Source organism: Sapajus apella, unplaced genomic scaffold (assembly GCF_009761245.1).
Source record: "Sapajus apella isolate SASKATOON/1434 unplaced genomic scaffold, GSC_monkey_1.0 scaffold110, whole genome shotgun sequence".
Taxonomy (NCBI): domain Eukaryota; kingdom Metazoa; phylum Chordata; class Mammalia; order Primates; family Cebidae; genus Sapajus; species Sapajus apella.
Window position 1 is genome coordinate 3023486 of NW_022437050.1, and position 24057 is coordinate 3047542.

Below are 24057 nucleotides of genomic sequence, written 5' to 3' on the forward strand. Positions count from 1 at the left end.
AACCTTTGGCTTTTAAGGTGTCCAGATGAAAGTCACACTCCCAGAGCTGAGCCTATGCGAGTCTGACGTGTCACCTCAGTAATGGGAATGTGGCTGGAACTCAACTCTCTCTGATAATTCATGCCCAAAGCCTCTTGGGATAGGAGAGAGGGGACACCTCATCTGCATGAGATGAAATAGGATACCAAGATCCCCTTAATTCCACTCAGAGTAGTGGAAAGGAAGTGTTGCCGAGAGAAACATGTTTTTTCTAAGTTGAAGAGTTGGAATGTTTGAAGGTTAAAGTCAGAATATTAGGACAGAGAGCCATACATATATTATCTAATACAAGTTGCTCAGTTTATAAATTACATAAATGAGGACACTGAGACCCAGCAAGGTTATAGAATACAACCTAATCTAAGTTAGAAGAAGGATGAGGGCCAGGTGCGGTGGCTCATGCCTGTAATCCCAGCATTTTGGGAGGGTGGGTGGATCACTGAGGTTGGGAGTTCAAGACCAGCCTGACCAACATGGAGAAACCCCATCTCTACTAAAAATACAAAATTAGCTGGACGTGGTGGTGCATGCCTGTAATCCCAGCTACTTAGGAGGCTGAGGCAGGAGAATCGCTTGAACCCGGGAGGCAGAGGTTGCGATGAGCCAAGATTGCGCCATTGTACTCCAGCCTGGGCAACAAGAGTGAAACTCCGTCTCAAAAAAAAAAAAAAGAAGAAGAAGAAGGATGAGAGTTAGGCTCACGATGGGAGTTACAATGTTCTCTAAATGTGAGGATAAGGAACATGCCATTCACTGTCGTGTTCCACCTCCTAGTCCAGTGCCTGGTGCAAAGTGGGGGCTTCATAAACATTGGTCACAGACCTGATAGTGGGGCTAATCTGAGTGAGTGAATGCATGGATAGTGCCTCTGTAGTTTGTGTTCCCTGCTAATCAGATGAACTCATACACATTTCATTCCAGGGCTGTCTCATCTGAGATATTATGTTAGAGAGTTCTCTCTACGTGCCATGACCGAGTAGTGTTTTCTTCCTCTGAAGTATTACTTCCTCTTTGTTGGTATCACAGGACAAACATCAGAACACTTACAGGATGTGTGTAGTGTGGCATGATAGAGAACTTGGGTTTCCTTTAATGTGACTGTAGACCTGGCAGTGTTAATATAAGAATCATTAATCAGACACCCTAGACACCCTGGTGTGCTGAGCTAGCACTCAGTGGGTGTGGCCACCACTCATGTGACTGTGGAGTAACAGTTGGAAGAAGTGCCCAGTTCATTTGGAGAGTTAAAACTGCACCTATTCAGCTGTATCTTTAAATTTTAAAAAAGAAAAAGAAAAAAAAACTGCACCTAACAGAGCTGTCCTGACTTTTCTTCTACAAGCCCCATGTTTTCACATCTTCCTTTTGACTGTGTCCTCCTGCTGCTGCTGCTGCTACTTACAAGTAAGTCTGGGCATGGTTATTGACAGTGAGATAATGGTGCTGTCCAGAGGACAAGGGAGAGATACAAGGATGGCCATTGTAATGTTATTTGCAATGGCAAAGGTTTGGATGCAACCTAAATGTCCATCAGTGAGTGAGTGGGTAAATAAATGTGATATAATTGTGATACAAACAGTGAGGCTGACTAAACACACTGGTATAGAATGTCTCAAAGTTATAATGTTGTTTAAAAAAAGAAAGAAAGGTGCAGAATAATGCGTATATTAGGCTTCTATTTGTGTGTGCACATTATTGGGGAGCAGGAATATGTGGACATTTCTTAATGTATAGGCTCTAGGAAAAGAAACCAGGGAATGGTAAAGAGTTGGGAGAGTGAGGCATATTTTTCTTTCTTCTTTTTTTTTTTTTTTTGAGATGGAGTCTCACTCTATCACTCAGGCTGGAGTGCAGTGGCGCAATCTCGGCTCACTGTAATCTCTGCCTCCCGGGTTCAAGCGATTCTCCTGCCTCAGGCACCCGAGTAGCTGGGATTACAGGCACGCACCACTATGCCTTACTAATATTTTAAATTTTTAGTAGAGACGGGGTTTTATCATGTTGGCCGGGCTGGTCTCGAACTCCTGGCCTTAAGTGATCTGCCTCTCTCAGCCTCCCAAAGTGCTGGGATTACAGGCATGACCTACCACGCCAGGCAACTTTTTCATACACCTTCGATAGTGTTTGAATGTTTTTTTTTTTTGAGATGGAGTCTCTCTCTGTTGTCCAGGCTGGAGTACAGTGGTGCCAACTCAGCTCACTGCAAACTTTGCCTCCCAGGTTCAAGCAATTCTCCTGCCTCAGCCTCCTGAGTAGCTGGGATTACAGGTGCCCACGACCACGCCTGGCTAATTTTTTATATTTTTAGTAGAGACGGGATTTCACTATGTTAGCCAGGATGGTCTCGATCTCTTGACCTCATGATCCACCCGCCTTGGTCCCAAAGTGCTGTGATTACAGGTCGGCGTGTTTGAATGTTTTTACTGTAGTTGAGTCTTATGAAAACCAAGGGGAAAGAAAAAAATTAAAATATATAATGTATGTTTTATCGTATGTAAAATATGTATATATAGTTTTTTTTTTTTTTTTTAAGGAATTAACTTTGTCAGTTGAGGAAAATGATAAGACAAGTCTCAATCATTTTAGATTTATTTGCCAAAGTTAAGGAGGCACTTGGGAGACAGGTCTATGCCTTTCTCAGAAGACGATTTTGAGTGCTCCAAATTTAAAGGGGACAAGGTGGAATATTGAGAAGCACTCAGTTTTCACATAAAGAAAGAGGGCAGAGGAAAAATGTGGGAAATCTGCATTTTCTATAAGATAGCACAGACAAAATAGAGTAGGGGAACAGTCAGATATGGCCGAAGTGGCCTGTAAAGATAAGCTATCAGCTTGCATTGCACAGCTGACCAGGAATTTCCTTGTGTGCAAAGTATGGGGGGAGGCCTGTAGCCTTTCATCTTGTAGCCACCTTATTTAGGAATCAAAAGGAGGAGGCCCGTTTCCATGACCCCCTCCCCAGCTTGATGTTTTCCTCTGGCTAAATGAGTTTGGAGTCCGCAGTACCAAAATTTAATTTCTTACCACAACTTCAAACCTTAAAACAACTCCGTGAGTAGTTTCAAAGATACAAGATTCATATTTAACCAAGGGTTTTTATTTACTGTGCACTTGCTGCTTAAAAAGAGATTTATGGGGCCGGGTGTGCTGGCTCATGCCTAATCCAAGCACTTTGGAGGCCAAGGTGGGCGGATCACCTGAGGTCGGGAGTTCAAGACCAGCCTGACCAACATGGTGAAACCCCGTCTTAAAAATAAATAAATAAAATAAAATAAAAAATAGAAAAGAGATTTATGTTAGGAGAGCCTCCCTTTGTTGATGAACAAACAAGTAGCCCAGATGGATGGGCCATTTCCTGGCTGACCATGACCCATTTTCTGATTGTCTGTTTCCATCAGCTCTGTTCTCCTGTGCTCACAGAATTGGGCCGTAGTTCTCTCCTAGAGCAGTGTTTCTGAAAGTGAGGTTCTAGGACCAGCCACTTCAGCAACACTTGAGAACTTGTTAGAAATAGAAGTTCTCAGGCTCCTCCACAGACTAGCCGAGTTATGAACTCTAGTAGTTGAGCCCAGCAATCTGTGTTTTCGCCAGGCTTCCCAGTGATTCTGATGGCCTTCACGTGAATCATCCTCCAGACAGGACTGCAGTAGTGGCTTCCTCTTTATTCTATAAGAGCATTGCTTGCAGTTTTCCTGAAATTGAGTAACCTCACTGACTGCCTGAGCCTTAGCTCTCCTTCTCTCTGTATTCAGGGTCTTCGGAAGAGGAATACATAGTGGAGGTGGGTCAGAATGCCTATCTGCCCTGCTTCTACACTCTGGACACTCCAGGGAACCTCGTGCCTGTATGCTGGGGCAAAGGAGCCTGTCCTGTGTTTGAGTGTGGCAACGTGGTGCTCAGGACTGATGAAAGGGATGTGAGTTATCGGATATCCAGCAGATACTGGCTAACGGGGGATTTCCACAAAGGAAATGTAACCCTGGCCATAGACAATGTGACTCTAGAAGACACTGGAATCTACTGCTGCCGGATCCAAATCCCAAGCATAATGAATGATAAGAAATTTAACCTGAAGTTGGTCATCAAACCAGGTGAGTGGACCTTTGCATGCCTTCTTTATGAATAAGATTTATCTGTGGATGATATTAAAGGTACTGATTGTTCTCACCTCTGACCTCCCTAATTATAGCCCTGAAGGTGGGACCCCTAAACCTAAAGTTTAACAGGCGCCATCAGTGATGCTCAGTGATATTTAACACCTTCCATCTGTTTTAAAACTCATGGGTGGCTGGGCGCAGTGGCCCACACCTGTAATCCCAGCACTTTGGGAGGCTGAAGCGGGCAGATCACGAGGTCAGCAGTTCAAGACCATCCTGGCCAACATGGGGAAACCCCATCTCTACTAAAAATACAAAAATTAGCTGGATGTGGTGGCATGTGCCTATAGTCTCAGCTACTTGGGAGGGGTACATTTCATTCATGGAAATCCCCCTTTAGTAGTTCAAGGAGAATTGTTTGAACCTGGGAGGCAGAGATTGCAGTAAGCCAAGATTGCGTCCCTGCACTTCAGCCTGGCACAGAGTGAGACTCTCAAAACAAAAACAAAGACAAAAGTAATGGGTGTGGCTGGGCACGGTGGCTCATGCCTGTAATACCAGAAATTTGGGAGGCCAAGGCAGGCAGATCATGAAGTCAGAATTTCAAGACCAGCCTGGCCTACATAGTGATACCCTGTGTCTACTAAAAATACAAAAAATTAGCTGGGTGTGGTGGTGGGCACCTGTAATTCCACTCAGGAGGCTGAGGCAGGAGAATCACTTGAACCTGGGAGGCAGAGGTTGCAGTGAGCCAAGAGGACGCCGCCATTGCAGTCCAGCCAGGGTGATAAGAGTGAATCTCCATCTTAAAAAAAAAAAAAAAAGACAAAAAAGCCTCATGGGTGAAATTTTAGATGGGAAAAAAGGCCTCGATCAGTGGTTAGAGACCATGACTGCTCATTAGAATCACGTGAAGAGTTTTTAAACAGCTATAGATGCCAGGTATGGTGGCTCATGCCTGTAATCCCAACACTTTGAAAGGCTGAGGCAGGAGGATCACTCGAGGCCAGGAGTTTGAGACCAGCCTGGCCACTATAGTTTGACTACCCATCTCTTAAAAAGAAGAAGAAGAGGCCGGGCGCGGTGGCTCAAGCCTGTAATCCCAGCACTTTGGGAGGCCGAGGCGGGTGGATCACGAGGTCAAGAGATCGAGACCATCCTGGTCAACATGGTGAAACCCCGTCTTTACTAAAAATACAAAAAATTAGCTGGGCATGGTGGCGCGTGCCTGTAATCCCAGCTACTCAGGAGGCTGAGGCAGGAGAATTGCCTGAACCCAGGAGGCGGAGGTTGTGGTGAGCCGAGATCGCACCATTGCACTCCAGCCTGGGTAACAAGAGTGAAACTACGTCTCAAAAAAAAAAAAAAAAAAAAGAAGAAGAAAAAAAAAAAGCCACTACCAAAAACCAGAGAAATCAGCATCTCTGGAGGTAGATCCTAAGCATTAGCTTTTTACAGAGTCTATCCCAGGCGATTCTACCCCACGTGCAGCCAGCATGGTGAACCGCTGGGTTGTGCATATATGCTGGGAGGGGAACAGACTTGTGTGTGTTTTAAGATTTCTGTAACATCTACTTTGTGCCCAGAGAGAGCTGAGTTTAAATCTGACTCTGCCTCTTACTTGTTATATAGTCCTGGGTAAGTTATTGAAATGATGTGACCTCCTTCTCTGTAAAATATAACAATAATAGCTATCATGTGGGCCATTAGAAGGATTTTATGTGGTAATAGTTTATGAAAAGCATTTATAGGTTGGGCATCTCAAATCTGAAAATCTAAAATCTGAAATGCTCCGAAATCTGAAATGCTGTAAACTCCAAAACTTTTTGGACACTGACATGACATTCAAAGGAAATGCTCATTGGAGCATTCTGCTCATTGGAGTATAAGTATAGTGTAGATACTAAAACATCCAAAAAATGGCTGGGCGCGGTGGCCTCACACCTGTAATCTCAGCACTTTGGGAGGCCAATGTGGATGGATCACCTTAGGTCGGGAGTTTGAGACCAGCCTGACCAACATGGAGAAACCCCATCTCTACTAAAAAGTACAAAATTAACCAGGTGTGGTGGTGCACGCCTGTAGTCCCAGCTACTCGGGAGGCTGAGGCAGGAGAATTCCTTGAACCCAAGAGGCAGAGGTTGTGGTGAGATGAGATTACGCCATTGAACTCCAGCCTGGGCAATAAGAGCGAAACTCCGTCTAAAAAAAAAAAAAAAAACCTCAAAATCAGAATGTAACCATGATGACTGAATCTTACCTTTGTCAAACATTTGAAGTGTATGAAACATTCTCAGTGTAGGTATCCAAGCAGGTTTGAAAACTGAGGTTGTATCTCTCTTTCTTCCTTGTCTTTCACATTTTTTTCCTGCTGCCCCTTTGATTCCCCGAAATAAGCTTTCTGCTCTCAGATAATTTTCATCTTTATGTTGGTTTGTGACATTAGCCAAGGTCACCGCTGCACCGACTCTGCCAGGAGACTCCACTGCAGCCTTTCCAAGGATGCTTACCACCAAGGATCATGGCCCAGGTAACTATGCATGGGGCGGAGGAGGAAATCTTTAGCCAGCTCTGAATTCAGAGGATTTTGAATGTGGGAAAAAAGATGAGAAAACAGTGTGAGAGTGGAGGCAGGGATGTTTCTGTGCACCTGAAACAGTATGTGAGAAGAGGGGAGTGGTGGAGACACCCCCGTGCTGGGAAAAAGATGCTCTGGATTAGGATTACTTAAAATTTTAATTTTAAAAAATGTTAATAAACTTTATAGTCTTTTATTTTACTTAAATATTAACTAAATTTAATGAAATAGTCATTACAGTGTCTGCATTTTCTGATATACTCTGTACTGGTGATGTTTCATCATGAATTGGTGCCAGTGTGTGTTTGGGAACTGATAGGTTAGATTAGGTGATTTCTAGGATGCCTTCTAGCTAGAATAAAGCCTATCAGCTTCCCTGGATTTTAACTTCAGAAGGTGTAGCTAAATTCTTTATGTAATTCAGCAAGGACATACCCAGGGTGCTCCAGAAGAGAACACTGGGCAGAAAGCAGAAGTCAGGTCACAACCATCATGGAGGTTCATTTAAAGTGATTTCCCGTCAGTGTCCTGGTCTCGCCTAAACTCTCTGGAGCTCCATTTTTTTTTTTTTTTAATCTCCTGTAGAATGAGGTTAATAGGTGAGTCCCACCTCATAATATCATAAATCTCATAAATCACACCTTATGAGATTTTTATTTTTATTTTATTTTTATTTTTTTGAGACGGAGTTGTGCTCTTGTTACCCAGGCTGGAGTGCAATGGTGCAACCTCGGCCGACCGCAACCTCCGCCTCCTGGGTTCAAGTGATTCTCCTGCCTCAGCCTCCCGAGTAGCTGGGACTACAGGCATGCGCCACCATGCCCAGCTAATTTTTGTATTTTTAGAGACAGGGTTTCACCATGTTGACCAGGATCCTCTTGATCTCCTGACCTCATGATCCACTGGCCTCGGCCTCCCAAAGTGCTGGGATTATAGGTGTGAGCCACCGCACCTGGCCACCTTATGAGATTTAAATAAGAAAATGTCCAAAACGTTTAGCCTAATGTCTGACCACAATGTGTACTCAGTACATGTTAGCTGTTGTTGTTAATATCGTAAGATCAGGAGGCGGAATGAGACTGTGGTTAAAGTACTTCAGGGACAGATGGAATGGGTTCTAATTTCAGCTCTTCTTGCTAGCTCTGTGACCTAAGTCAAATTGCTCAAATTCTCTGAAGCTCAGTTTCCTCATTTCTACAATGAGGAGAATTCCACTGCCCGTGTCGTGAGGTTGTTGTAATGTACAAATGGGATAATGTATGTAAAATGCTCAGCATAATACCTGACCCGTAGAAAGCACTCAGATGTTTGTTATTACTACAGTTACTAGTTTTAGCTCTCCAAAGGTTCAGTCTCTAGTTATTCTTTAGTAATTGTTAGCCAACATCTCTTAGGCAATTAGAGAGAAAATTAAATATGGTGGGGACAGATGATAACCACATTGTGGACTAATCAAGTCATATCAGATAGTTATTGTATACCATTGTTATATGTATGTGTGTGTATATATATATATATATATATATATTTTTTTTTTTTTTTCTTTGAGACAGAATCTTGCTCTGTCGCCTAAGCTGGAGTGCAGTGGTGTGACCTCGGCTCACTTCAACTTCTGCCTCCTGGGTTCAAGTGGGTCTCTTGCCTCAGCCTCCTGAGTAGCTGGGACTACAGGCGTCCACCACCATACCTGGCTATTTTTTTGTATTTTTATTAGAGACGGGGTTTCACCTTGTTAGCCAGTGTGGTCTTGAACTCATGACCTCAGGCAATCCATCTGCCTCCGCTTCCCAAAGTGCTGGGATTATAGGCGTGAGCCACTGTGCCAGGCTGCCATTGTTATATTTTAAAGAATCCTACAACCATAGACCTAGAAGGGACTTCAAGGGTCATTTAATCTCACTTTCCCATCCTGTGCTTCAGTACTTTTTACCACATCACCACTGAGTGGGCATTTGCTATAGAAGGAGTTCACTCCCTGTCAAGGTGATGCATTTCCTTATACTTATCTCCACCACAGACAGATATCTTCTTCCCTTTAATTTTTCTTTTTTTGTGTGTGAGACAGAGTCTTACTCTGTCACCCAGGCTGGAGTGCAGTGGTGTGATCTCGGCTCACTGCAACCTCCGCCTTCTGGGTTCAAGCAGTTCTCCTGCCTCAGCCTCCCGAGTAGCTGAGATTACAGACTCCCGCCGTCATGCCCAGCTAATTTTTGTATTTTTAGTAGAAACGGGGTTTCACCACATTGGCCAGGCTGATCTCAAACTTCTGACCTCAGGTGATCTGCCTGCAGGTGATCTGCTCCCAAACTGCTGGGATTATAGGCATGAGCCACCATACCCAGCTTTCCCTTTAGCTTTTGCTGTTAGTTCTTTCCCTCTAGGGCAACAAAAATGGGAATATAGGCACAATACCTTGAATCTCTGAGCTTCTCAAGGGCCTGAGAAAATATATTGAAACAACCAAAAGTAGGGCAGTACTCCAAAATAGGAAAATAAAATAAAAAATTGAAATCAATGAATATTTAATGGCTTGTCTACAATATGCAACATTTTTTTTTTCTTTTTTTTAATAATATGTAACATGTAAATTGGCTGCTGGCAAACCAACTCTAAATGTGGGATGTGGGAGCATTTAATATAAAAATGAGGCTGGGTGCAGTGGCTCACACCTGTAATCCCAGCACAATGGGAGGCCAAAGCAGGCAGATCACTTGAGCTCAGGCATTTGAAACCAGCCTGGGCAACGTGGCAAAACCCCATCTCTACTAAGAATACAAAAAATTAGACGGGGCACAATGGCTCATGCCTGTAATTCCAGCACTTTTGGAGGTCGAGGCAGGCAGATCACCTGAGGTAGGAGTTCAAGACCAGCCTGGTCAACATGGTGAAACACCATCTCTACTAAAAGCACAAAAATTAGCTGGGCATTGTGGTTCGTGCCTGTAATTCCAGCTACTAGGGAGGTTGAGGCAGGAGAATCGTCTGAGCCTGGGAGGTGGAGGTTGCAGTGAGCCAAGATGTCACCGTTGTACTCAAGCCTGGACAACAGAGAGACACTGTCTGAAAAAAAAAAAAAAAAGCTAGGCATGGTGGCATGTGCCTGTAGTCCCAGCTACTTGGTGGGGGTCTGAGGCAGGAGGATTTCTTGAACCCAGGAGGTTGAGGATTCACTGAGCTGAGATGGTGCCACTATCCTCCAAGCCTGAGCAACAGAGCAAGACTCTTTCTCAGAGTGGGGAGAAAAAATGGAATGGAGCCTTTAAAAATAAGAGATCCAAGGGCTTGGAATTTGAACACAGAACAAATGCACCTTCTCTTTTACCTGAAGGAGGAAGGACTGGGTCACAAGTGAAGCCTCAGCTCTGCTATAGACCTGCTTTAAATCCTAGCCTTCCCAGTTAATAGCTGTGTGATCTTGGGTAAAGTGGCTCTCTCAGAGTCAGTATCTTTATCTGAAAAACGGGAAAAATAGGAGTACCTACTTATTTTGGTGAGGATTAAATGAGATTCTATGTGTACAGTGCTGAGCACCATGTCTGGCACATAATAAGTACCGAATAAATGGTAACTACTAAATTTATTTATTTTTTATTTTTTTTTCTTTAATTTTGGTAACTACTAAATTTATACACTGTTAAGGCTGTCATATCTCACTTCCACTGCTACCTGCCCACCCCCAACCCCCACCCCCACCCAGGCAAATCTTGGGTTCTCCAGAAAGAACATTGCCACTCCCTCCAACTGTCCCATCCATCTTAGTTCGTGGCCAAATCTGTGTGAAAAAAAAGCTGTAATGACACAACCATGCTTGATTTTAATGATCATTTTCATAGCAAAATGTAGTTGAAAAAAGTTTTACCATTTTTATCAAGAAAAATAATCATAGGGAAGCTGAAACTGGATTTACATTTGAAAATCTTATGTGCAGTTTGGATTCATGTTTACTTAGCAGTTGTATTGATGTGGTTTTATGCTTTAAATTTTTTTCTGGTAATTAGGGCAAAGTAAGTGGAACATCTTTCTTTCTTCAATAATATTAGGCTGAGGGTATGCCTTTATAATATTTAAATTATAGTTTGTTAAACCAGCATTTAGTCAAACCCTTTTTTTTTTCTTTTTTTTTTTTTTTCAAACGGGGTTTCACCATGTTGGTCAGGCTGGTCTTGAACTCCCGACCTCAGGCGATCCACCCGCATTGGCCTCCAAAGTGCTTGGATTACAGGCATGAGCCACCACGCCCGGCCTAGTCAAACCCTTTATACACAGGAAAGGGTTTAGACTTTTAGGCTTCCAGAAGGTGACATTTAGTGTGACATTTAGGCTTCTGTGACATTTGAGGATTTTCGACATCTCTGACTCAGCCAAAAAAATGAGTAAGCATGCTTAGTCTCCCTAAAGCTGGCAATGTACTTATTTTTAGAATTCAGGGTTCATGAGGTCAGGGCCTGTGCCCCTCCTGTTCCCTGCTCTGTCCCCTGTACCTAGAGCAAAGGCGTAGTCCATATTCATAGAAAGGATGAGCAGATGAAGAAATAAATGAACAGAAAGGAAAGATGGTGAGCAGGTGGCTGGGCAGTGTGACCCTCTTCATGATGACAGCACTGAGGTAAAGCCTGTTGAAGGCAGTATAATTAAGAATGTGCGTTTAAAGCTATGCCGACCTAAATTGGAAGGCCATTTTGTCATTTGCTAAGTTGTGTGACCTTGGGTTGGTCACTTCACTTCCCTAATTTTAATTTCTTCATCTGTGCAATGGGACTAACAGTCCCTACTTTAGAAGAATGGTTTTGAATGAGATACTTCACTAAAAGAATTTAGCACAAGGCCTGGCTCCTATTACATTGTGGCCAAGGTGATTATTTTCATTTGTAGGCAACCAGATATCCTGTCTCCCTTCTAATGAGTAAATGCAAAGCTTATTTAAGGAAATGGAGGCCAGGTACGGCATGGTGGCTCATGCCTGTAATCCCAGCATTTTGGAAGGCCGAGGAGAGTGGATTACTTGAGGTCAAGAGTTTGAGACCAGCTTGGCCAACATGGCAAAACCTGTGTCTACTGAAATACAAAAATTAGCTGGGTATGGTGGTGTGCCTCTGTAGTCCCAGAAACTTGGGAGGCTAAGACAGGAGAATAGCTTGAACTCAGGAGGCAGAGGTTGCAGTGAGCTGAGATTGTGCCACTGTACTCCAGCCTGGGTGACAGAGCGAGATACCGTGTCAATAAATAAATAAATAATGCCTGAATATTATCAATATTGCTGGATTTTGTAGAACCCACTAGTATCCTGTGGACAAAACAAACCACATATTTAACATTAAACTTCCTGGCAGAAGTCTCTATTTCATGAAACAGAAGGTTTATTATGTAGATGAAAAAATGTGACCATCCTAATGTTGATTCCTGGGTGTTCAGTAAATTTTGTTGGCCTCCCAGTTAATTATTGTGAAGAGTATGGAGTAGAATTTGTTTCAAATAGGATCATAGGCATCTTTAAGATGAAAAAAACCTTAGATAAAGGAAAACATTCTTAACTATTGTATTGGCTTTTTTCTCTCTCCCTCTCCCTTTCTCTCTCTCTCTCTCTCTCTCTCTCTCTCTCTCTCTCTCTCTTTATAGCAGAGACACAGACACTGGAGATCCTCCATGATAAAAATCTCACAGTAAGTAACCTTTTTTTGTGAGCTATGTTGTGCTCAACTTGGAAGGGAAAAGTATGGCTTTAGGGCCAGGCACAGTGGCTCACACCTGTAATCCCAGCACTTTGGGAGACCAGGTGAGTGGATTACCTGAGGTCAGGAGTTCAAGACTGACCAACATGGTGAAACCCTGTCTCAACCAAAAATGCAAAATTAGCTGGGTGTGGTGGAGCGCGCCTGTAGTCCCACCTTCTCAGGAGGCTGAGGCAGGAGAACTGCTTGAAGCTGGAAGGCAGAGGTTGCAGTGAGCTGAGATCACACATTGCACTCCAGCCTGAGCAGCAAGAGCAAAACTCTGTCTCAAAAAAAAAAAAAAAAAAGTATGGCTTTAGACTTCCTTCATGCCCACCCTTGGGGTAAAAAGCCTTAAGTTCCCTTAGCTTCAGATTCCTAGGCTATAACATGTCGATAAAGTTAGAACCTCATAGGCTTGTTGTAATGAAGGACTGAGGTGGTGCATGTAAAGTGCCTGACACACAGTAAAAGCTTGAAAAACCACAGAAGAAACATTAGCATTTTGTCCCTCTTATTCTTCAATTTCACAACTGTCTACCCTGTGGAAGCTTCAAAGATTCTTCATCTCCCTAGAATACCTTTCTTCTCGATTCCATTGCAGTCCTAATGGGAAAGATTATTTAAATTTACCTCTTTATATATGATAAGACACCAGTCAGAAATATTCAAAGCCAAGAGTTTATATATTTAACTATAAATAAAGCCATACCTTAATTAATCTTAATTTTACTGTCCCTGCTACCTTATTAAAATAAAATAAAAACCGGCAGGGCACAGTGGCTCACACCTGTAATCCCAGCACTTTGGGAGGTGAAGAAGGGTGGATCACCTGAGATCAGGAGTTCGAGACCAGCCTGGCCAACGTGGTGAAACCTCGTCTCTACTAAAAATACAAAAAATTTGCCTGGTGTGGTAGTGTGTGCCTGTAGTCCCAGCTCTTCCAGAGGCTGAGGCAGGAGAATCGCTTGAACCCAGGAGGTGGAGGCTGCAGTGAGCCAAGGCTGTGCCACTGCATGCCAGCCTGGGCAACAAGAGTGAAATTTTGTCTCAAAAAAAAAGAGTAAAAGAAATACCACTAGAAAGCAAACTTGTGGTAGTGACTTAAAAATTCTTTGAGGAGGCCGGGCACAGTGTCTAATGCCTGTAATCCCAGCACCTTAGGAGGAAGGATTGCTTGAGACCAGGAGTTTGAGGCCAGCCTGGGCCACATAGTGACACCCTGTCTCTACAAACAATTTAAAAAAATTGGCCAGGTGTGGTGTCACACATCTATAGTCTCAGCTACTTGGGAGGCTGAGGCAGGAGGATCGCTTGAGCCCAGGAAATCAAGGCTACAATGAGCTGTGATCATGCCACCGCACTCCATTCTAGGTGAGAGGGTGAGACCTTGTCTCAAAAAAAAAAAAATTGCTTGGGGACATATCCAGGAGTCTGCATTTGTTTGACTCAGTTTCTTTTTTTTTTTTATTTTAACTTTTTTCTCTTTTTTCTTTTTTTCCTGAGAATATTCTGAGTAATGACTCGGTTTCTTGCTTGTGTATTCACAACTGATGCTCAGCACCTTGTCTTTGCTCCGTCTCTCTTTGCAATCAAACAGTGCTTTTTAAGGACCTCTATATGCCCACAATGCTTAATGCCCAATACCTTGCATATAGGACTGTTATTGCAGGAGTAATGTGTATTTAATAAATGGAAGATTTAACTTCCTTAAATCATTGTTTTAAAAATGTTATAATTATGTGTGTGTGTGTGTGTGTGTGTGTGTGTGTGTGTGTGTGTGTGTTGTATAAATAGGGTCTCAATATGTTGCCCAGGCTGATCCTTAACTCCTGGCCTCAAGCGATCCTCTTATCTCAGCCTCTCAAAGTGCTTGGATTACAGGCATGAGCCTGGCCTATGATGACTGTTTATTGTTTGTTTACTTATTTATTTTTGAGATGGAGTTTCCCTCTTGTCACTCAGGCTGGAATGCAGTGGTGTGCTATTTGCCAGGCTGGAGTGCTATTTGCTGCTTATATTTTCTGTCACTTAGTTCTCCTGATAACTCTATAGGATTTTTAGTGGCAGAGCTGGGATTTGTTTTTGTTTTGTTTTGTTCAGGCCAGCATGCAGTGGTTCAAGCTATTCTCCCACCTCAGTCTCCCTAGTAGCTAGGATTACAGGCACGTGTCACCACGCCTCTCTAAGTTTCGTATTTTTAGTAGAGACGGGGTTTCACCATGTTGACCAGGCTGGTCTCAAACTCCTGATGTCAGATGATCCGCCCACCTTGGCCTCCCAAAGTGCTGGGATTACAGGTGTGAGCCAATATGCCTGACCTCAGAGCTGGGATTTGAATTCAGGACTGTTTGGCTATAAGGTCTTGGCTATTGAATCACTGTCTTTTTGTGAAAATTAGGGGTTTCACAGTAAGACACCAAGTGTGGACTACTATAAAACTCTGGGGAATATTAGGGGATCTTGAACGAACAAGACTTCACGCTAGGGGCAGGGAAAGGGTCTGTTTACTAAGAGCTCCTTCTCCTCCCACAACGCAGAAGGGCACATTTTGTTTCCTTGCTAACTCCAAAGGTTAAGCGAATCCCTTCCTTGGGTTGGCTTGAGTCTTGGCTACACGATGACAGATCAACGATGATTTCAAGGACCCTGCAATCCTGTGATGTTGTAAAAGGGATGGTCCAATTCACAAATCATGAGACTGAGTGCACAAGCGATTTCTAGCTATTTGCTGCTTACATCCTGTTTGTGTTTCTATAGCAACTGTCCACACTGGCCAATGAGTTACAGGATGCTGGAGCAACCATCAGAATAGGCGTCTACATCGGAGCAGGGGTCTCTGCTGGGCTGGCTCTGGCTCTTATCTTTGGCGCTTTAATTTTCAAATGTAAGTCTTTTTGTTTCTCTCTCCCTCTGATAACAAATTCTTAAATGGGAACCATTAAAAGCCTAGATAGAAATGCAAATTCATGTTTATACTTAAAGATGATTAGACTAAAAACCCTTTTGTCCATCCTAACTAACAATAATGGCTAATTTTTATTTACTATTTACTATGTGTCAGGTAGGCACTGGGTTAAATGTTTTACATACATTTTATCATCATTACTGTCTTACGAGATAAGGAGTAGTGCCATCCCCATTTTACAGTGCAGGGAAGCCAAGCTTAGAGTAAGCTGCCTTCTCAAGGTTCCAACATCAGTACCTGGCAGAACTGGAATTCAAATCCAGGCAGGCTGATTGCAGTACCTGTTCCCTTATTTTTGGTTAAGAAAACTAATCTCTTTAACTCATTAATATGTCTAGGTTTGTTAGGGAACACGGCAACAAAAAGACACTTCCTGATGTGCACTTGTCTGTTACTGGTTTCTCAGGCATAGCTCTTTGGGAGTAGATTTCAAGTCTCTTTAACACTGGGTCATGATTGGTGTTACAGAATGTTTTCCTCCATCATGGTACTTAGCACATAGCTTTTTTTTTTAAAGTTACTTATCCTTTAAAACAGGAAACAAAACAAAACAAAAAACAGGCCAGCCTCGGTATCTCACACCTGTAATCTCAGCACTTTGGGAGGCTGAGGCGGGTGGATCATCTGAGGTCAGGAATTCGAGACCAGCTTGGCCAACATGATGAGACTCCCCATTTCTACTAAAATTACAATATTGGCCAGGCATGGTAGCTCATGCCTGTAATCCCAGCTACTCCGGAGGCTGAGGCAGGAGAATCACTTGAACCTGGGAGGTGTAGGTTGCAGTGAGCCAAGATCACGCCATTGCACTCCAGCCTGGGCAACAAGAGCAAAACTCTGTCTCAAAAACAAAACAAAACAAACAAATGAAAAAGACTAAAGGGTGTTTCTAAGATATTTGGGACTTCCAGGGCTAAAACTGGAACAGTCCAAGAAAAACAGGGATGAGCTGATCACCCCACTAACTGTAGACTGAGGCTGCCAAGTGCTTTATGTGCATTAAATTCTCATAACTATCCTATGAGATAGGTACTAATATGTTTCTAATGGAGAATCAGCGTGCTAAAAGGTTAAGTCACTTGTCTGCATTTATACAGTTGATTGATAGATACAGGATTTGAACTCAGGGCTCTCCTGCTCCTCACCATTATGGTTTCAGCCATTATTGTTAAATGGATTATTCAGAAAAAGAAACTACCCCACCCACACTTACCTGGATTTATTCAGAGATAGCCATGGATTTTTTAAATTGATCACATGAATATATATATATATATACACACACACACATATATATATATTATTGAGACAGAGTCTTATTCTGTGACCCAGGTGCTGGAGTACAGTGGTGCAATCTTGGCTTACTGCAGCCTCTGCCTCCTGGGTTCAAGCAATTCTTGTGCCTCAGCTCCTGAGTAACTGTAATTACAGGCATGGGCCACCACATACGGCTAGGTTTTGTTTGTTTTTTTGTTAGAGATGGGTTTTGCCATGTTGCCTAGGTTGGTCTCAAACTCCTGAGCTCAAGCGATCCTCCTACTTCAGCTTCCCAAAGGGCTGGGATGATAGGCATGATGAATATATACATATTTAAAAATAGAGATGGGGTCTTGCTATGTTGTCCAGGCTGGCCTGGAACTCCTGGCCTCAAGAAATCCTCCCACCTCAGCCTGCTAAAATGCTGGGATTATAGGCATGAGCCATTGCGCCTGGCCTCCCATAAGTATTTTGAAAACAGCCTAGGGAATGTTAAGGAGCAATGATAACATCCACTACTTTTTTGAGTTCTGCCAAGGCTCAAAGTAAAACTTTGAGCTTTACTATTATATATATTAGAGACTACTTTATATATATATTAGGGACCATGATTTATATATATTAGTAATTATTCTAATTTGTATAAAGAGTAACGGAGCATGGAGTAAATCTGATGCTTTGTACACATACATTTATGCCACTCCAAAAAACATGGTGACTGAGAAGAACGGATAAGAAAGTCCTATTTAGTTTCCAATCTTTTCCCTGGAAATTGCTGGAGAAAATATGAATATCAGGGTGACAGCTTTTTAAGTCATGAACTCACAAAAACAAATCGGCACCCAATAATGCCCCACAATCTTCCGTCTTTCTTGTATGCTCTCTTAGATGACCATCCATACTTCACTGCTGCTCAAACCTTCTTTGCCCCTCTCCCTAACTGAGGAAATACCAAAGGGCTGTTTCATCTCCATTGCCTAGGCCCAAGACTTCATCCTTCTTTTTATCCCTTTCTTTTGAGTCATCTCTATCCTTTTCTATTTATGGTCTAGTCCATGCATTCCTCTCCAGCTGCTCCCATGTCTCAACTCTTTATCACAGCTGTATTTTTCAAAGTAGTTCCCAACTTTTTATCCGTCTGCACTCCTTGATCAACCATCATCTAGTTTCTACTCCAAAGCACCATGAAAATGATCAAGGTCACACCAATGACCTTCATTTTTCTAAATTAAATATTGATACCGTTATCTTTTTTTTTTTTTCTTGAGATGGAGTTTCACTCTTGTTGCCTAGGCTGAAGTACAATGATGCAATCTTGGCTCACTGCAACCTTCGCCTCCCAGGTTCAAGTAATTCTCCAGCCTCAGCCTCCTGAATAGCTGAGATTACAGGCAAGCACCACCAAAAATAGCTAATTTTTGTATTTTTAGTAGAAACAGTGTTTCACCATGTTCACTAGGCTGGTCTCAAACTCTTGACTTCAGGTTATCCTCCCGCCTTGGCCTCCCAAAGAGCTAGGATTACAGGCATGAGCCACTGTGCCTGGCCTGATACCTTTATCTTTATTATAGTCAACCTTTTAAGTTGATCACTTATTCTAGAAAGTCTTCCTTCTATTGGCTTCTAAAATGACATTCTCCTATTTGATTGGCCCTTGCTTTTCAGTGCTTCTTTTGCCTGATCCTTAGATGTTGAGATTTCTTAGGGCTGGGTATGGTGGTGCACGCCTGTAGTCCCAGCTACTCAAGAGTCTGAGGCAGAAGGATCACTTGAGCCCAAGAGTTTGATGCTGTGAACTATGATCTTGCCACTGCATTCCGGCCTGGGTGACACAGAGAGACTGTCTCAAAGAAAAACATCAAAAAAGATTCCTACAGTCTTTCTCCAAAATATATCTAAAGTCTTTTCATTATTCTGCATCTCTTTTGGCCATTATCTTACTCCAAGACACCATTTTCTCTACTTAATTTATCTTCTCATTTCTTTATTCCTCCTTCAAATCCAATATTAAAACCCAAATCAATGTCTGGGCACAATGGCTCATGCCTATAATCCTAACACTTTGGGAGGCCAAGACAGGAGAGTCACTTGAGGTCAGGAGTTTGAGACCAGTCTGGGCAACATATTGAGATTCTTAAAAAAAAAAAAAAAAAAAAGTAAAAATAATTAAAATAATTTTTTTTGAGACAGTCTGACTCTGTTGCCCAGGCTGGAGTGCAGTGGTACAATCATGGCTCGCTGCAACCTCTGCCTCCCGAGTTCAAGCAGTCCTCCTGGCTCAGCCTCCAAGTAGTCGGAACCACAGGCACATGCCGCCACACCACGCTAATTTTTGTATTTTTAGTAGAAGTGGGGTTTTGCCATATTTCCCAAGCTGGTCTTGAACTCCCGAGCTCAAGAAATCCGCCTGCCTTGGCCTCCCAAAGTGCTGGGATTATAGGCATGAGCCACTGTGTCTGGCCCAAAAAGATTTTTAAAAATTATCCAGCAGGCCAGGCTTGGTGGCTCACGTCTGTAATCCCAGCACTTTGGGAGGCCAAAGTGGACAGATCTTGAGGTCAGGAGATCAAGACCATCCTGGCCAACATTGGTGAAACACTGTCTCTACTAAAAATACCCCAAAAATTAGCTGGGCATGGTGGCACACACCTGTCGTCCTAACTACTCGGGAGGCTGGGGCAGGAGAATTGCTTGAACCCAGGAGGCGGAGGTTGCAGTGAGCCGAGATCATGCCACTGCACTCCAGCCTGGAGACAAAATGAGACTCCGTCTCAAAAAAAAAAAAAATTATTCAGCTGTGCTGGTGTGCACCTATAGATCTAGCTACTCAGGAAGCTGAGATGGGTAGATCCATTGAGCCCAGGAGTTCAAGGTTGTAATCAGATATGATCTTGCCACTGCATTCCAGCCTGGCCAACAGAGCAAGAATGTGTCTCAAAAAAAAAAAAAAAAAAAGAAAAGAAAAATTTTAAGTTTCAGATTTTTGAAACTGCATCCCCAGAAGACACCTTGAAAGATATCATGAAAGACCTTGATCCACAGGTACCCAGTGAGCCACACCTGGACTGCTGACCACAGCACAGAAATGATGAGACAACAAATACTGTTTTTAGCTGATAAAAAGAAACCCCAAACAGATAAGGATCATATCTCTGTCCTTCAAGGACATATAAGATTTTCTACAGGTCCCAGAATAAAATCGAAACTCCTGATTATGGCTGGAAAGATCTTACTGCACCTAGCCTCAGATTACCTTTCAGACCCAATCTTGGGTCAGTCCCTTAGTCCAGCCATGTTTTCCGTTTCAGACACTCACCAAGATCTTTACCAGGGGCTCTCTCATCCTGGAATGCTCCTTCTGCTTTTTACTTGGCTAACTCATTTCAGAAATGAGCTTAAAGGTCATCTTTGGGGGTTTTTCCCTGACCAACCTCTGTATTACCTGTTTCAGTATGATGTTGGTTTCCTTTATAATACATCATAATTTGAAATTATTTTTTCCTATTTACTGTTTCCTTTTTTTTTTTTTTGAGTCAGAGTCTTGCTCTGTCACCCAGGCTGGTGTGCAGTGGCACGATCTCGACTCACTGCTACCTCCGCCTCCCGGGCTCAAGCGATTCTCCTGCCTCTGTCTCCTGAGTAGCTGGGATTAAAGGCATGTGTGGCAACACGCTCAGCTAAATTTGTATTTTTAGTAGAGACAGGGTTTCTCCATGTTGCTTAGGCTGGTCTCAGATCGGGAGTACTGTTTTCTTTTATTTCTTTGGTCTCCTAAGGGAGAACGCAAGTCATGAAATTATGGCTGACAATCCACTTTTATGTTCTTGTGTTCCTTGTGCCTAGCAAACTGCCAGACACATAGTAGAGGCCTCACCATATTTGTTAAATAAGAAAAAATGCATCTTTATTATTATTTTCTAGCACAGTCCATATAATCATCTAAGGCACACACTGAGAGTTTCATTTAATTCAATCTAAGGTGAGACCAGATTTCCCTAAACAATGCATGCCTCCGGTGAGCCTATTTGATTGCTTGTCCCACTTATTTTATGAAGGCATTTTTATTGACTTTTCTTTCCCCGTTACCTAGGGTATTCTCATAGCAAGGCGAAGTTACAGAATTTAAGGTAAGAATAATGGAATGGAGTTGGGGAAAGGGGACAATCTTGGAGGTCCCTACTCTAATATGTCTGATGTTTATCTGAGGAGTCCTGCCCTGGGGCTTTGGGATCTGAGCTTATACTTCCTTTTTTCTCTAGGTCTAATTATGAAGTGAAAATATAACATGCTGCTGTGTTTACTTCCTAATACCTTTAGCTTCTTTAGTTCTAAAGTTAAGGTATAGAATTTATCTCCCTAATAATACAACATGCTTATTTATCTCGATATTAATGGTTTTTTCAGTGAACTGAACCTTCAGCGGATTGAGATCTTATTATATCCAGGGTCTGGGCTGGACTTTGGCATTACAGAAGTGAGCAGGAAACCCAGCATCTGTTCTCAGCATTTCTGTAAACCAGCCTAGGCATTTTCAGCTTCGGTTTCCTATTAGAATCACCCAGGCACTGAAGTATACTAATGCAGGGCCAACCCCAGAGGAACTGAATCAGAATCTCTGGGGATGAGGCCTAAGCACAGGTATTGTTTTAAAAGCTCTCCAGGTGATTCTAGTGAACAATCAGGGCTGAGAACTCCTAGTCTATTATAGACTCCTGGCTTAACCTTAATTACTGAGTACACACACACACACACACACACACACACACACACACACACACATTTCAAATAGATATAGCTTACAGAACTTACTAGCTTTTAGACTTTTTTTTTTTAATAGAGATGGGGTTTCACTATGTTGGCCAGGATCGTCTCGATCTCTTGACCTGGTGATCCGCCTGCCTCGGCCTCCCAAAGTGCTGGGATTACAGGCGTGAGCCACCGTGCCTGGCCTAGCTTTTAGACTTTTAGTGATATTTGGCACATGAATGGAATGCAGTACGTTTGGATTTGAAAAACGACTCTGGGCTAGGTGCTGTGGTTTACACTTAATCCCAGCACTTCGGGAGGCTGAGGTGGTAGGATCACATGAGCCCAGGAGTTTAAGACCAGCATGGACAACCTGAGACCTCTTCTCTCTCTCTCTCTCTCTCTCTTTTTTTTTTTTTTTTTTTTTTTGAGATGGAGTCTCACTCTGTAGCCCAGGCTGTAGTACAGTGGCGTGATCTCGGCTCACTGCAACCTCCGCCTCCCAGGTTCAAGTGATTCTCCTGTCTCAGCCTCCCAAGTAGCTGGGATTACAGGCATGCATCACCACACTTGGCTAATTTTTGTATTTTTAGTAGAGATGGGGATGGAGTTTCACCATGTTGGCCAGGATGGTCTCCATCTCTTGACTTTGTGATCTGCCCGCCTCATTCTCCCAAAGTGCTGGGATTACATGTGTGAGCCACTGCGCCCAGCCCAAAATCTAAAACTTTCTGAGTGCTGACATGATACTAAAAAGAAATGCTCATTGGAGCATTTTGCATTTTGGATTTTTGAATTAGGGATGCTCAGCTCGTAAGTATATATAATGAAAATATTCCAAAATCTGACATCTGAAACACTTCTTGGCAAGGCCTGATGGTTAACTCCTGTAATCCCAGCACTTTGGGAGGCTGCAGTGGGTGGATCACCTGAGGTCAGAGTTCAAGGCCAGCCTGGCCAACATGGTAAAACCCCATCTCTACTAAACATAGAAAAATTGACCAGGCGTGGTGGTGTATGCCTGTAATCCCAGCTACTTGGGAGGTTGAGGCAGGAGAATTGCTTGAACCGGGGAGGCAGAGGTTGCAGTAAGCTGAGATGGCACCACTGTACTCCAGCCTGAGTGACAGAGTGAGACACTCTCTCAACAACAACAACAAAAAAAGAAACACCTCTGGTCATGAGCATTTCACATAAGGAAGAATCAACCTGTACATGGAATAATAGTACTCTTCATCTAAACTCCTCATTTGACATTTTGACACTTTTGTTTTACCTATTTCTCTATATGCATAATTCTTTTCTGAACCATTTTTAAGAATGTTGAAGATTTTTTTTTTTTTTTTTTTTTTTTTGAGATGGCCCAGGCTGGAGTGCAATGTCGCAATCTCAGCTCACTGCAACCTCTGCCTCCTGGTCTTAAGCAATTCTTCTGCCTCAGCCTCCTGAGTAGCTGGGATTACAGGCATGTGCCACCACACCTGGCTGATTTTTTGTATTTTCAGTAGAGATGGGATTTCGTCATATTGGCCAGGCTGGTCTCAAACTCCTGACCTGGTGATCTGCCTGCCTCAGCCTCCCAAAGTGCTGGGATTACAGGCGTGAGTCACTGTGCCCGGCCCATTTTTTAAAAATCTAAATAATGTGTACATAATGACATCTTGACACTTCACGTAAACTTCAGCCTGCAACTCCTAGAAATAAAGATATTCTTTCAGATATCACAATGCTGTTATTATACCTAAGAAAATTAAAATTAATTGAAATTTTCTCAATTGCTTCCCCATAGTATTTTATTGCTATTTCTTGGCTTTTCCCCTTGTTCAGCATCTGATCAACGGTCATGCACTGTATTTAGTTGCTGTCTCTCTGGGAAAGCTTAGTCTCTTAACTCTATTCCATGTTACCTGGGAAATGCTTAACTCAACTGTGACACTTTATTTCCACAGCCTCATCACTTTGGCCAACCTCTCTCCCTCAGGGTTGGCAAATGCAGCAGCAGAGGGGATTCGCTCAGAAGAGAATATCTATACCATTGAGGAGAACGTATATGAAATGGAGGAGCCCAGTGAGTATTACTGCTCTGTCAGCAGCGGACAGCAACCCTCACAGCCCTTGGGTTGCAGCTTTGCAATGCCGTAGATCCAACCATTTTATTTTTGAGCTTGGTATTGCCTTTTTCAAAAACTATAAGCTGTGTCAGCTGACTGGTTTTAGAGGTTCTGTCCACTGCCACGGAGCAGAGTTTTTCCATTTTCAGAAAATGACTCACATGGGAATTCAACTGTGACCTGCACTGAATTTAAACAGGCATGTCATTATCTCTGTATCTAAGCCAACAGAGTTACCCAACTCGGAGACTGTTAATCATGGATGTGAGAGCTCAAACAGGCTTTTATATACACTAGGAATTATTGACATGGAGTCTCCGGAGCTCCAGGAAATTCGGGTACATCATATATCCACCAAACTTCAGATAAACTAGGGAAAACTGGGTGCTGAGATGAATGCATACCTTTTTTGGCACAGAAAGTCTAAAGGGGCCACTGATTTTCGAAGAGATCTGGGATCCTTTTTTTTGAGACAAAGTCTTGATCTGTCACCCAGGCTGAAGTGCAGCAGCATGATCTCAGCTCACTGCAGCCTCCACCTCCCAGGTCAACC

The 24057-nt window shown here is 42.9% G+C and overlaps 1 protein-coding gene across 6 annotated transcripts in view; it reads left to right on the forward strand.

Moving 5' to 3' along the window:
• Positions 1–675: 675 nt before the first annotated feature.
• Positions 676–24057, forward strand: part of HAVCR2 (hepatitis A virus cellular receptor 2) — a 51536-nt gene continuing 28154 nt past the window's right edge. For 2 of the 6 annotated variants that reach the window (XR_004263125.1, XM_032259576.1), the window contains exons 1-6: positions 677–1443; positions 3792–4130; positions 6583–6666; positions 12331–12374; positions 15183–15309; positions 23343–23461. Coding sequence is in view for 5 of the 6 variants with exons in the window: in XM_032259576.1 (XP_032115467.1) it covers positions 1386–1443; positions 3792–4130; positions 6583–6666; positions 12331–12374; positions 15183–15309; positions 23343–23461 (771 nt within the window). In the remaining variant the exon portion in view is untranslated. Of the gene's footprint in view, positions 1444–3791; positions 4131–6582; positions 6667–12330; positions 12375–15182; positions 15310–20737; positions 20775–23342; positions 24048–24057 lie in introns of those variants that run through there. The other 4 variants (XM_032259573.1, XM_032259574.1, XM_032259575.1 and 1 more) reach the window with 4 other exon arrangements.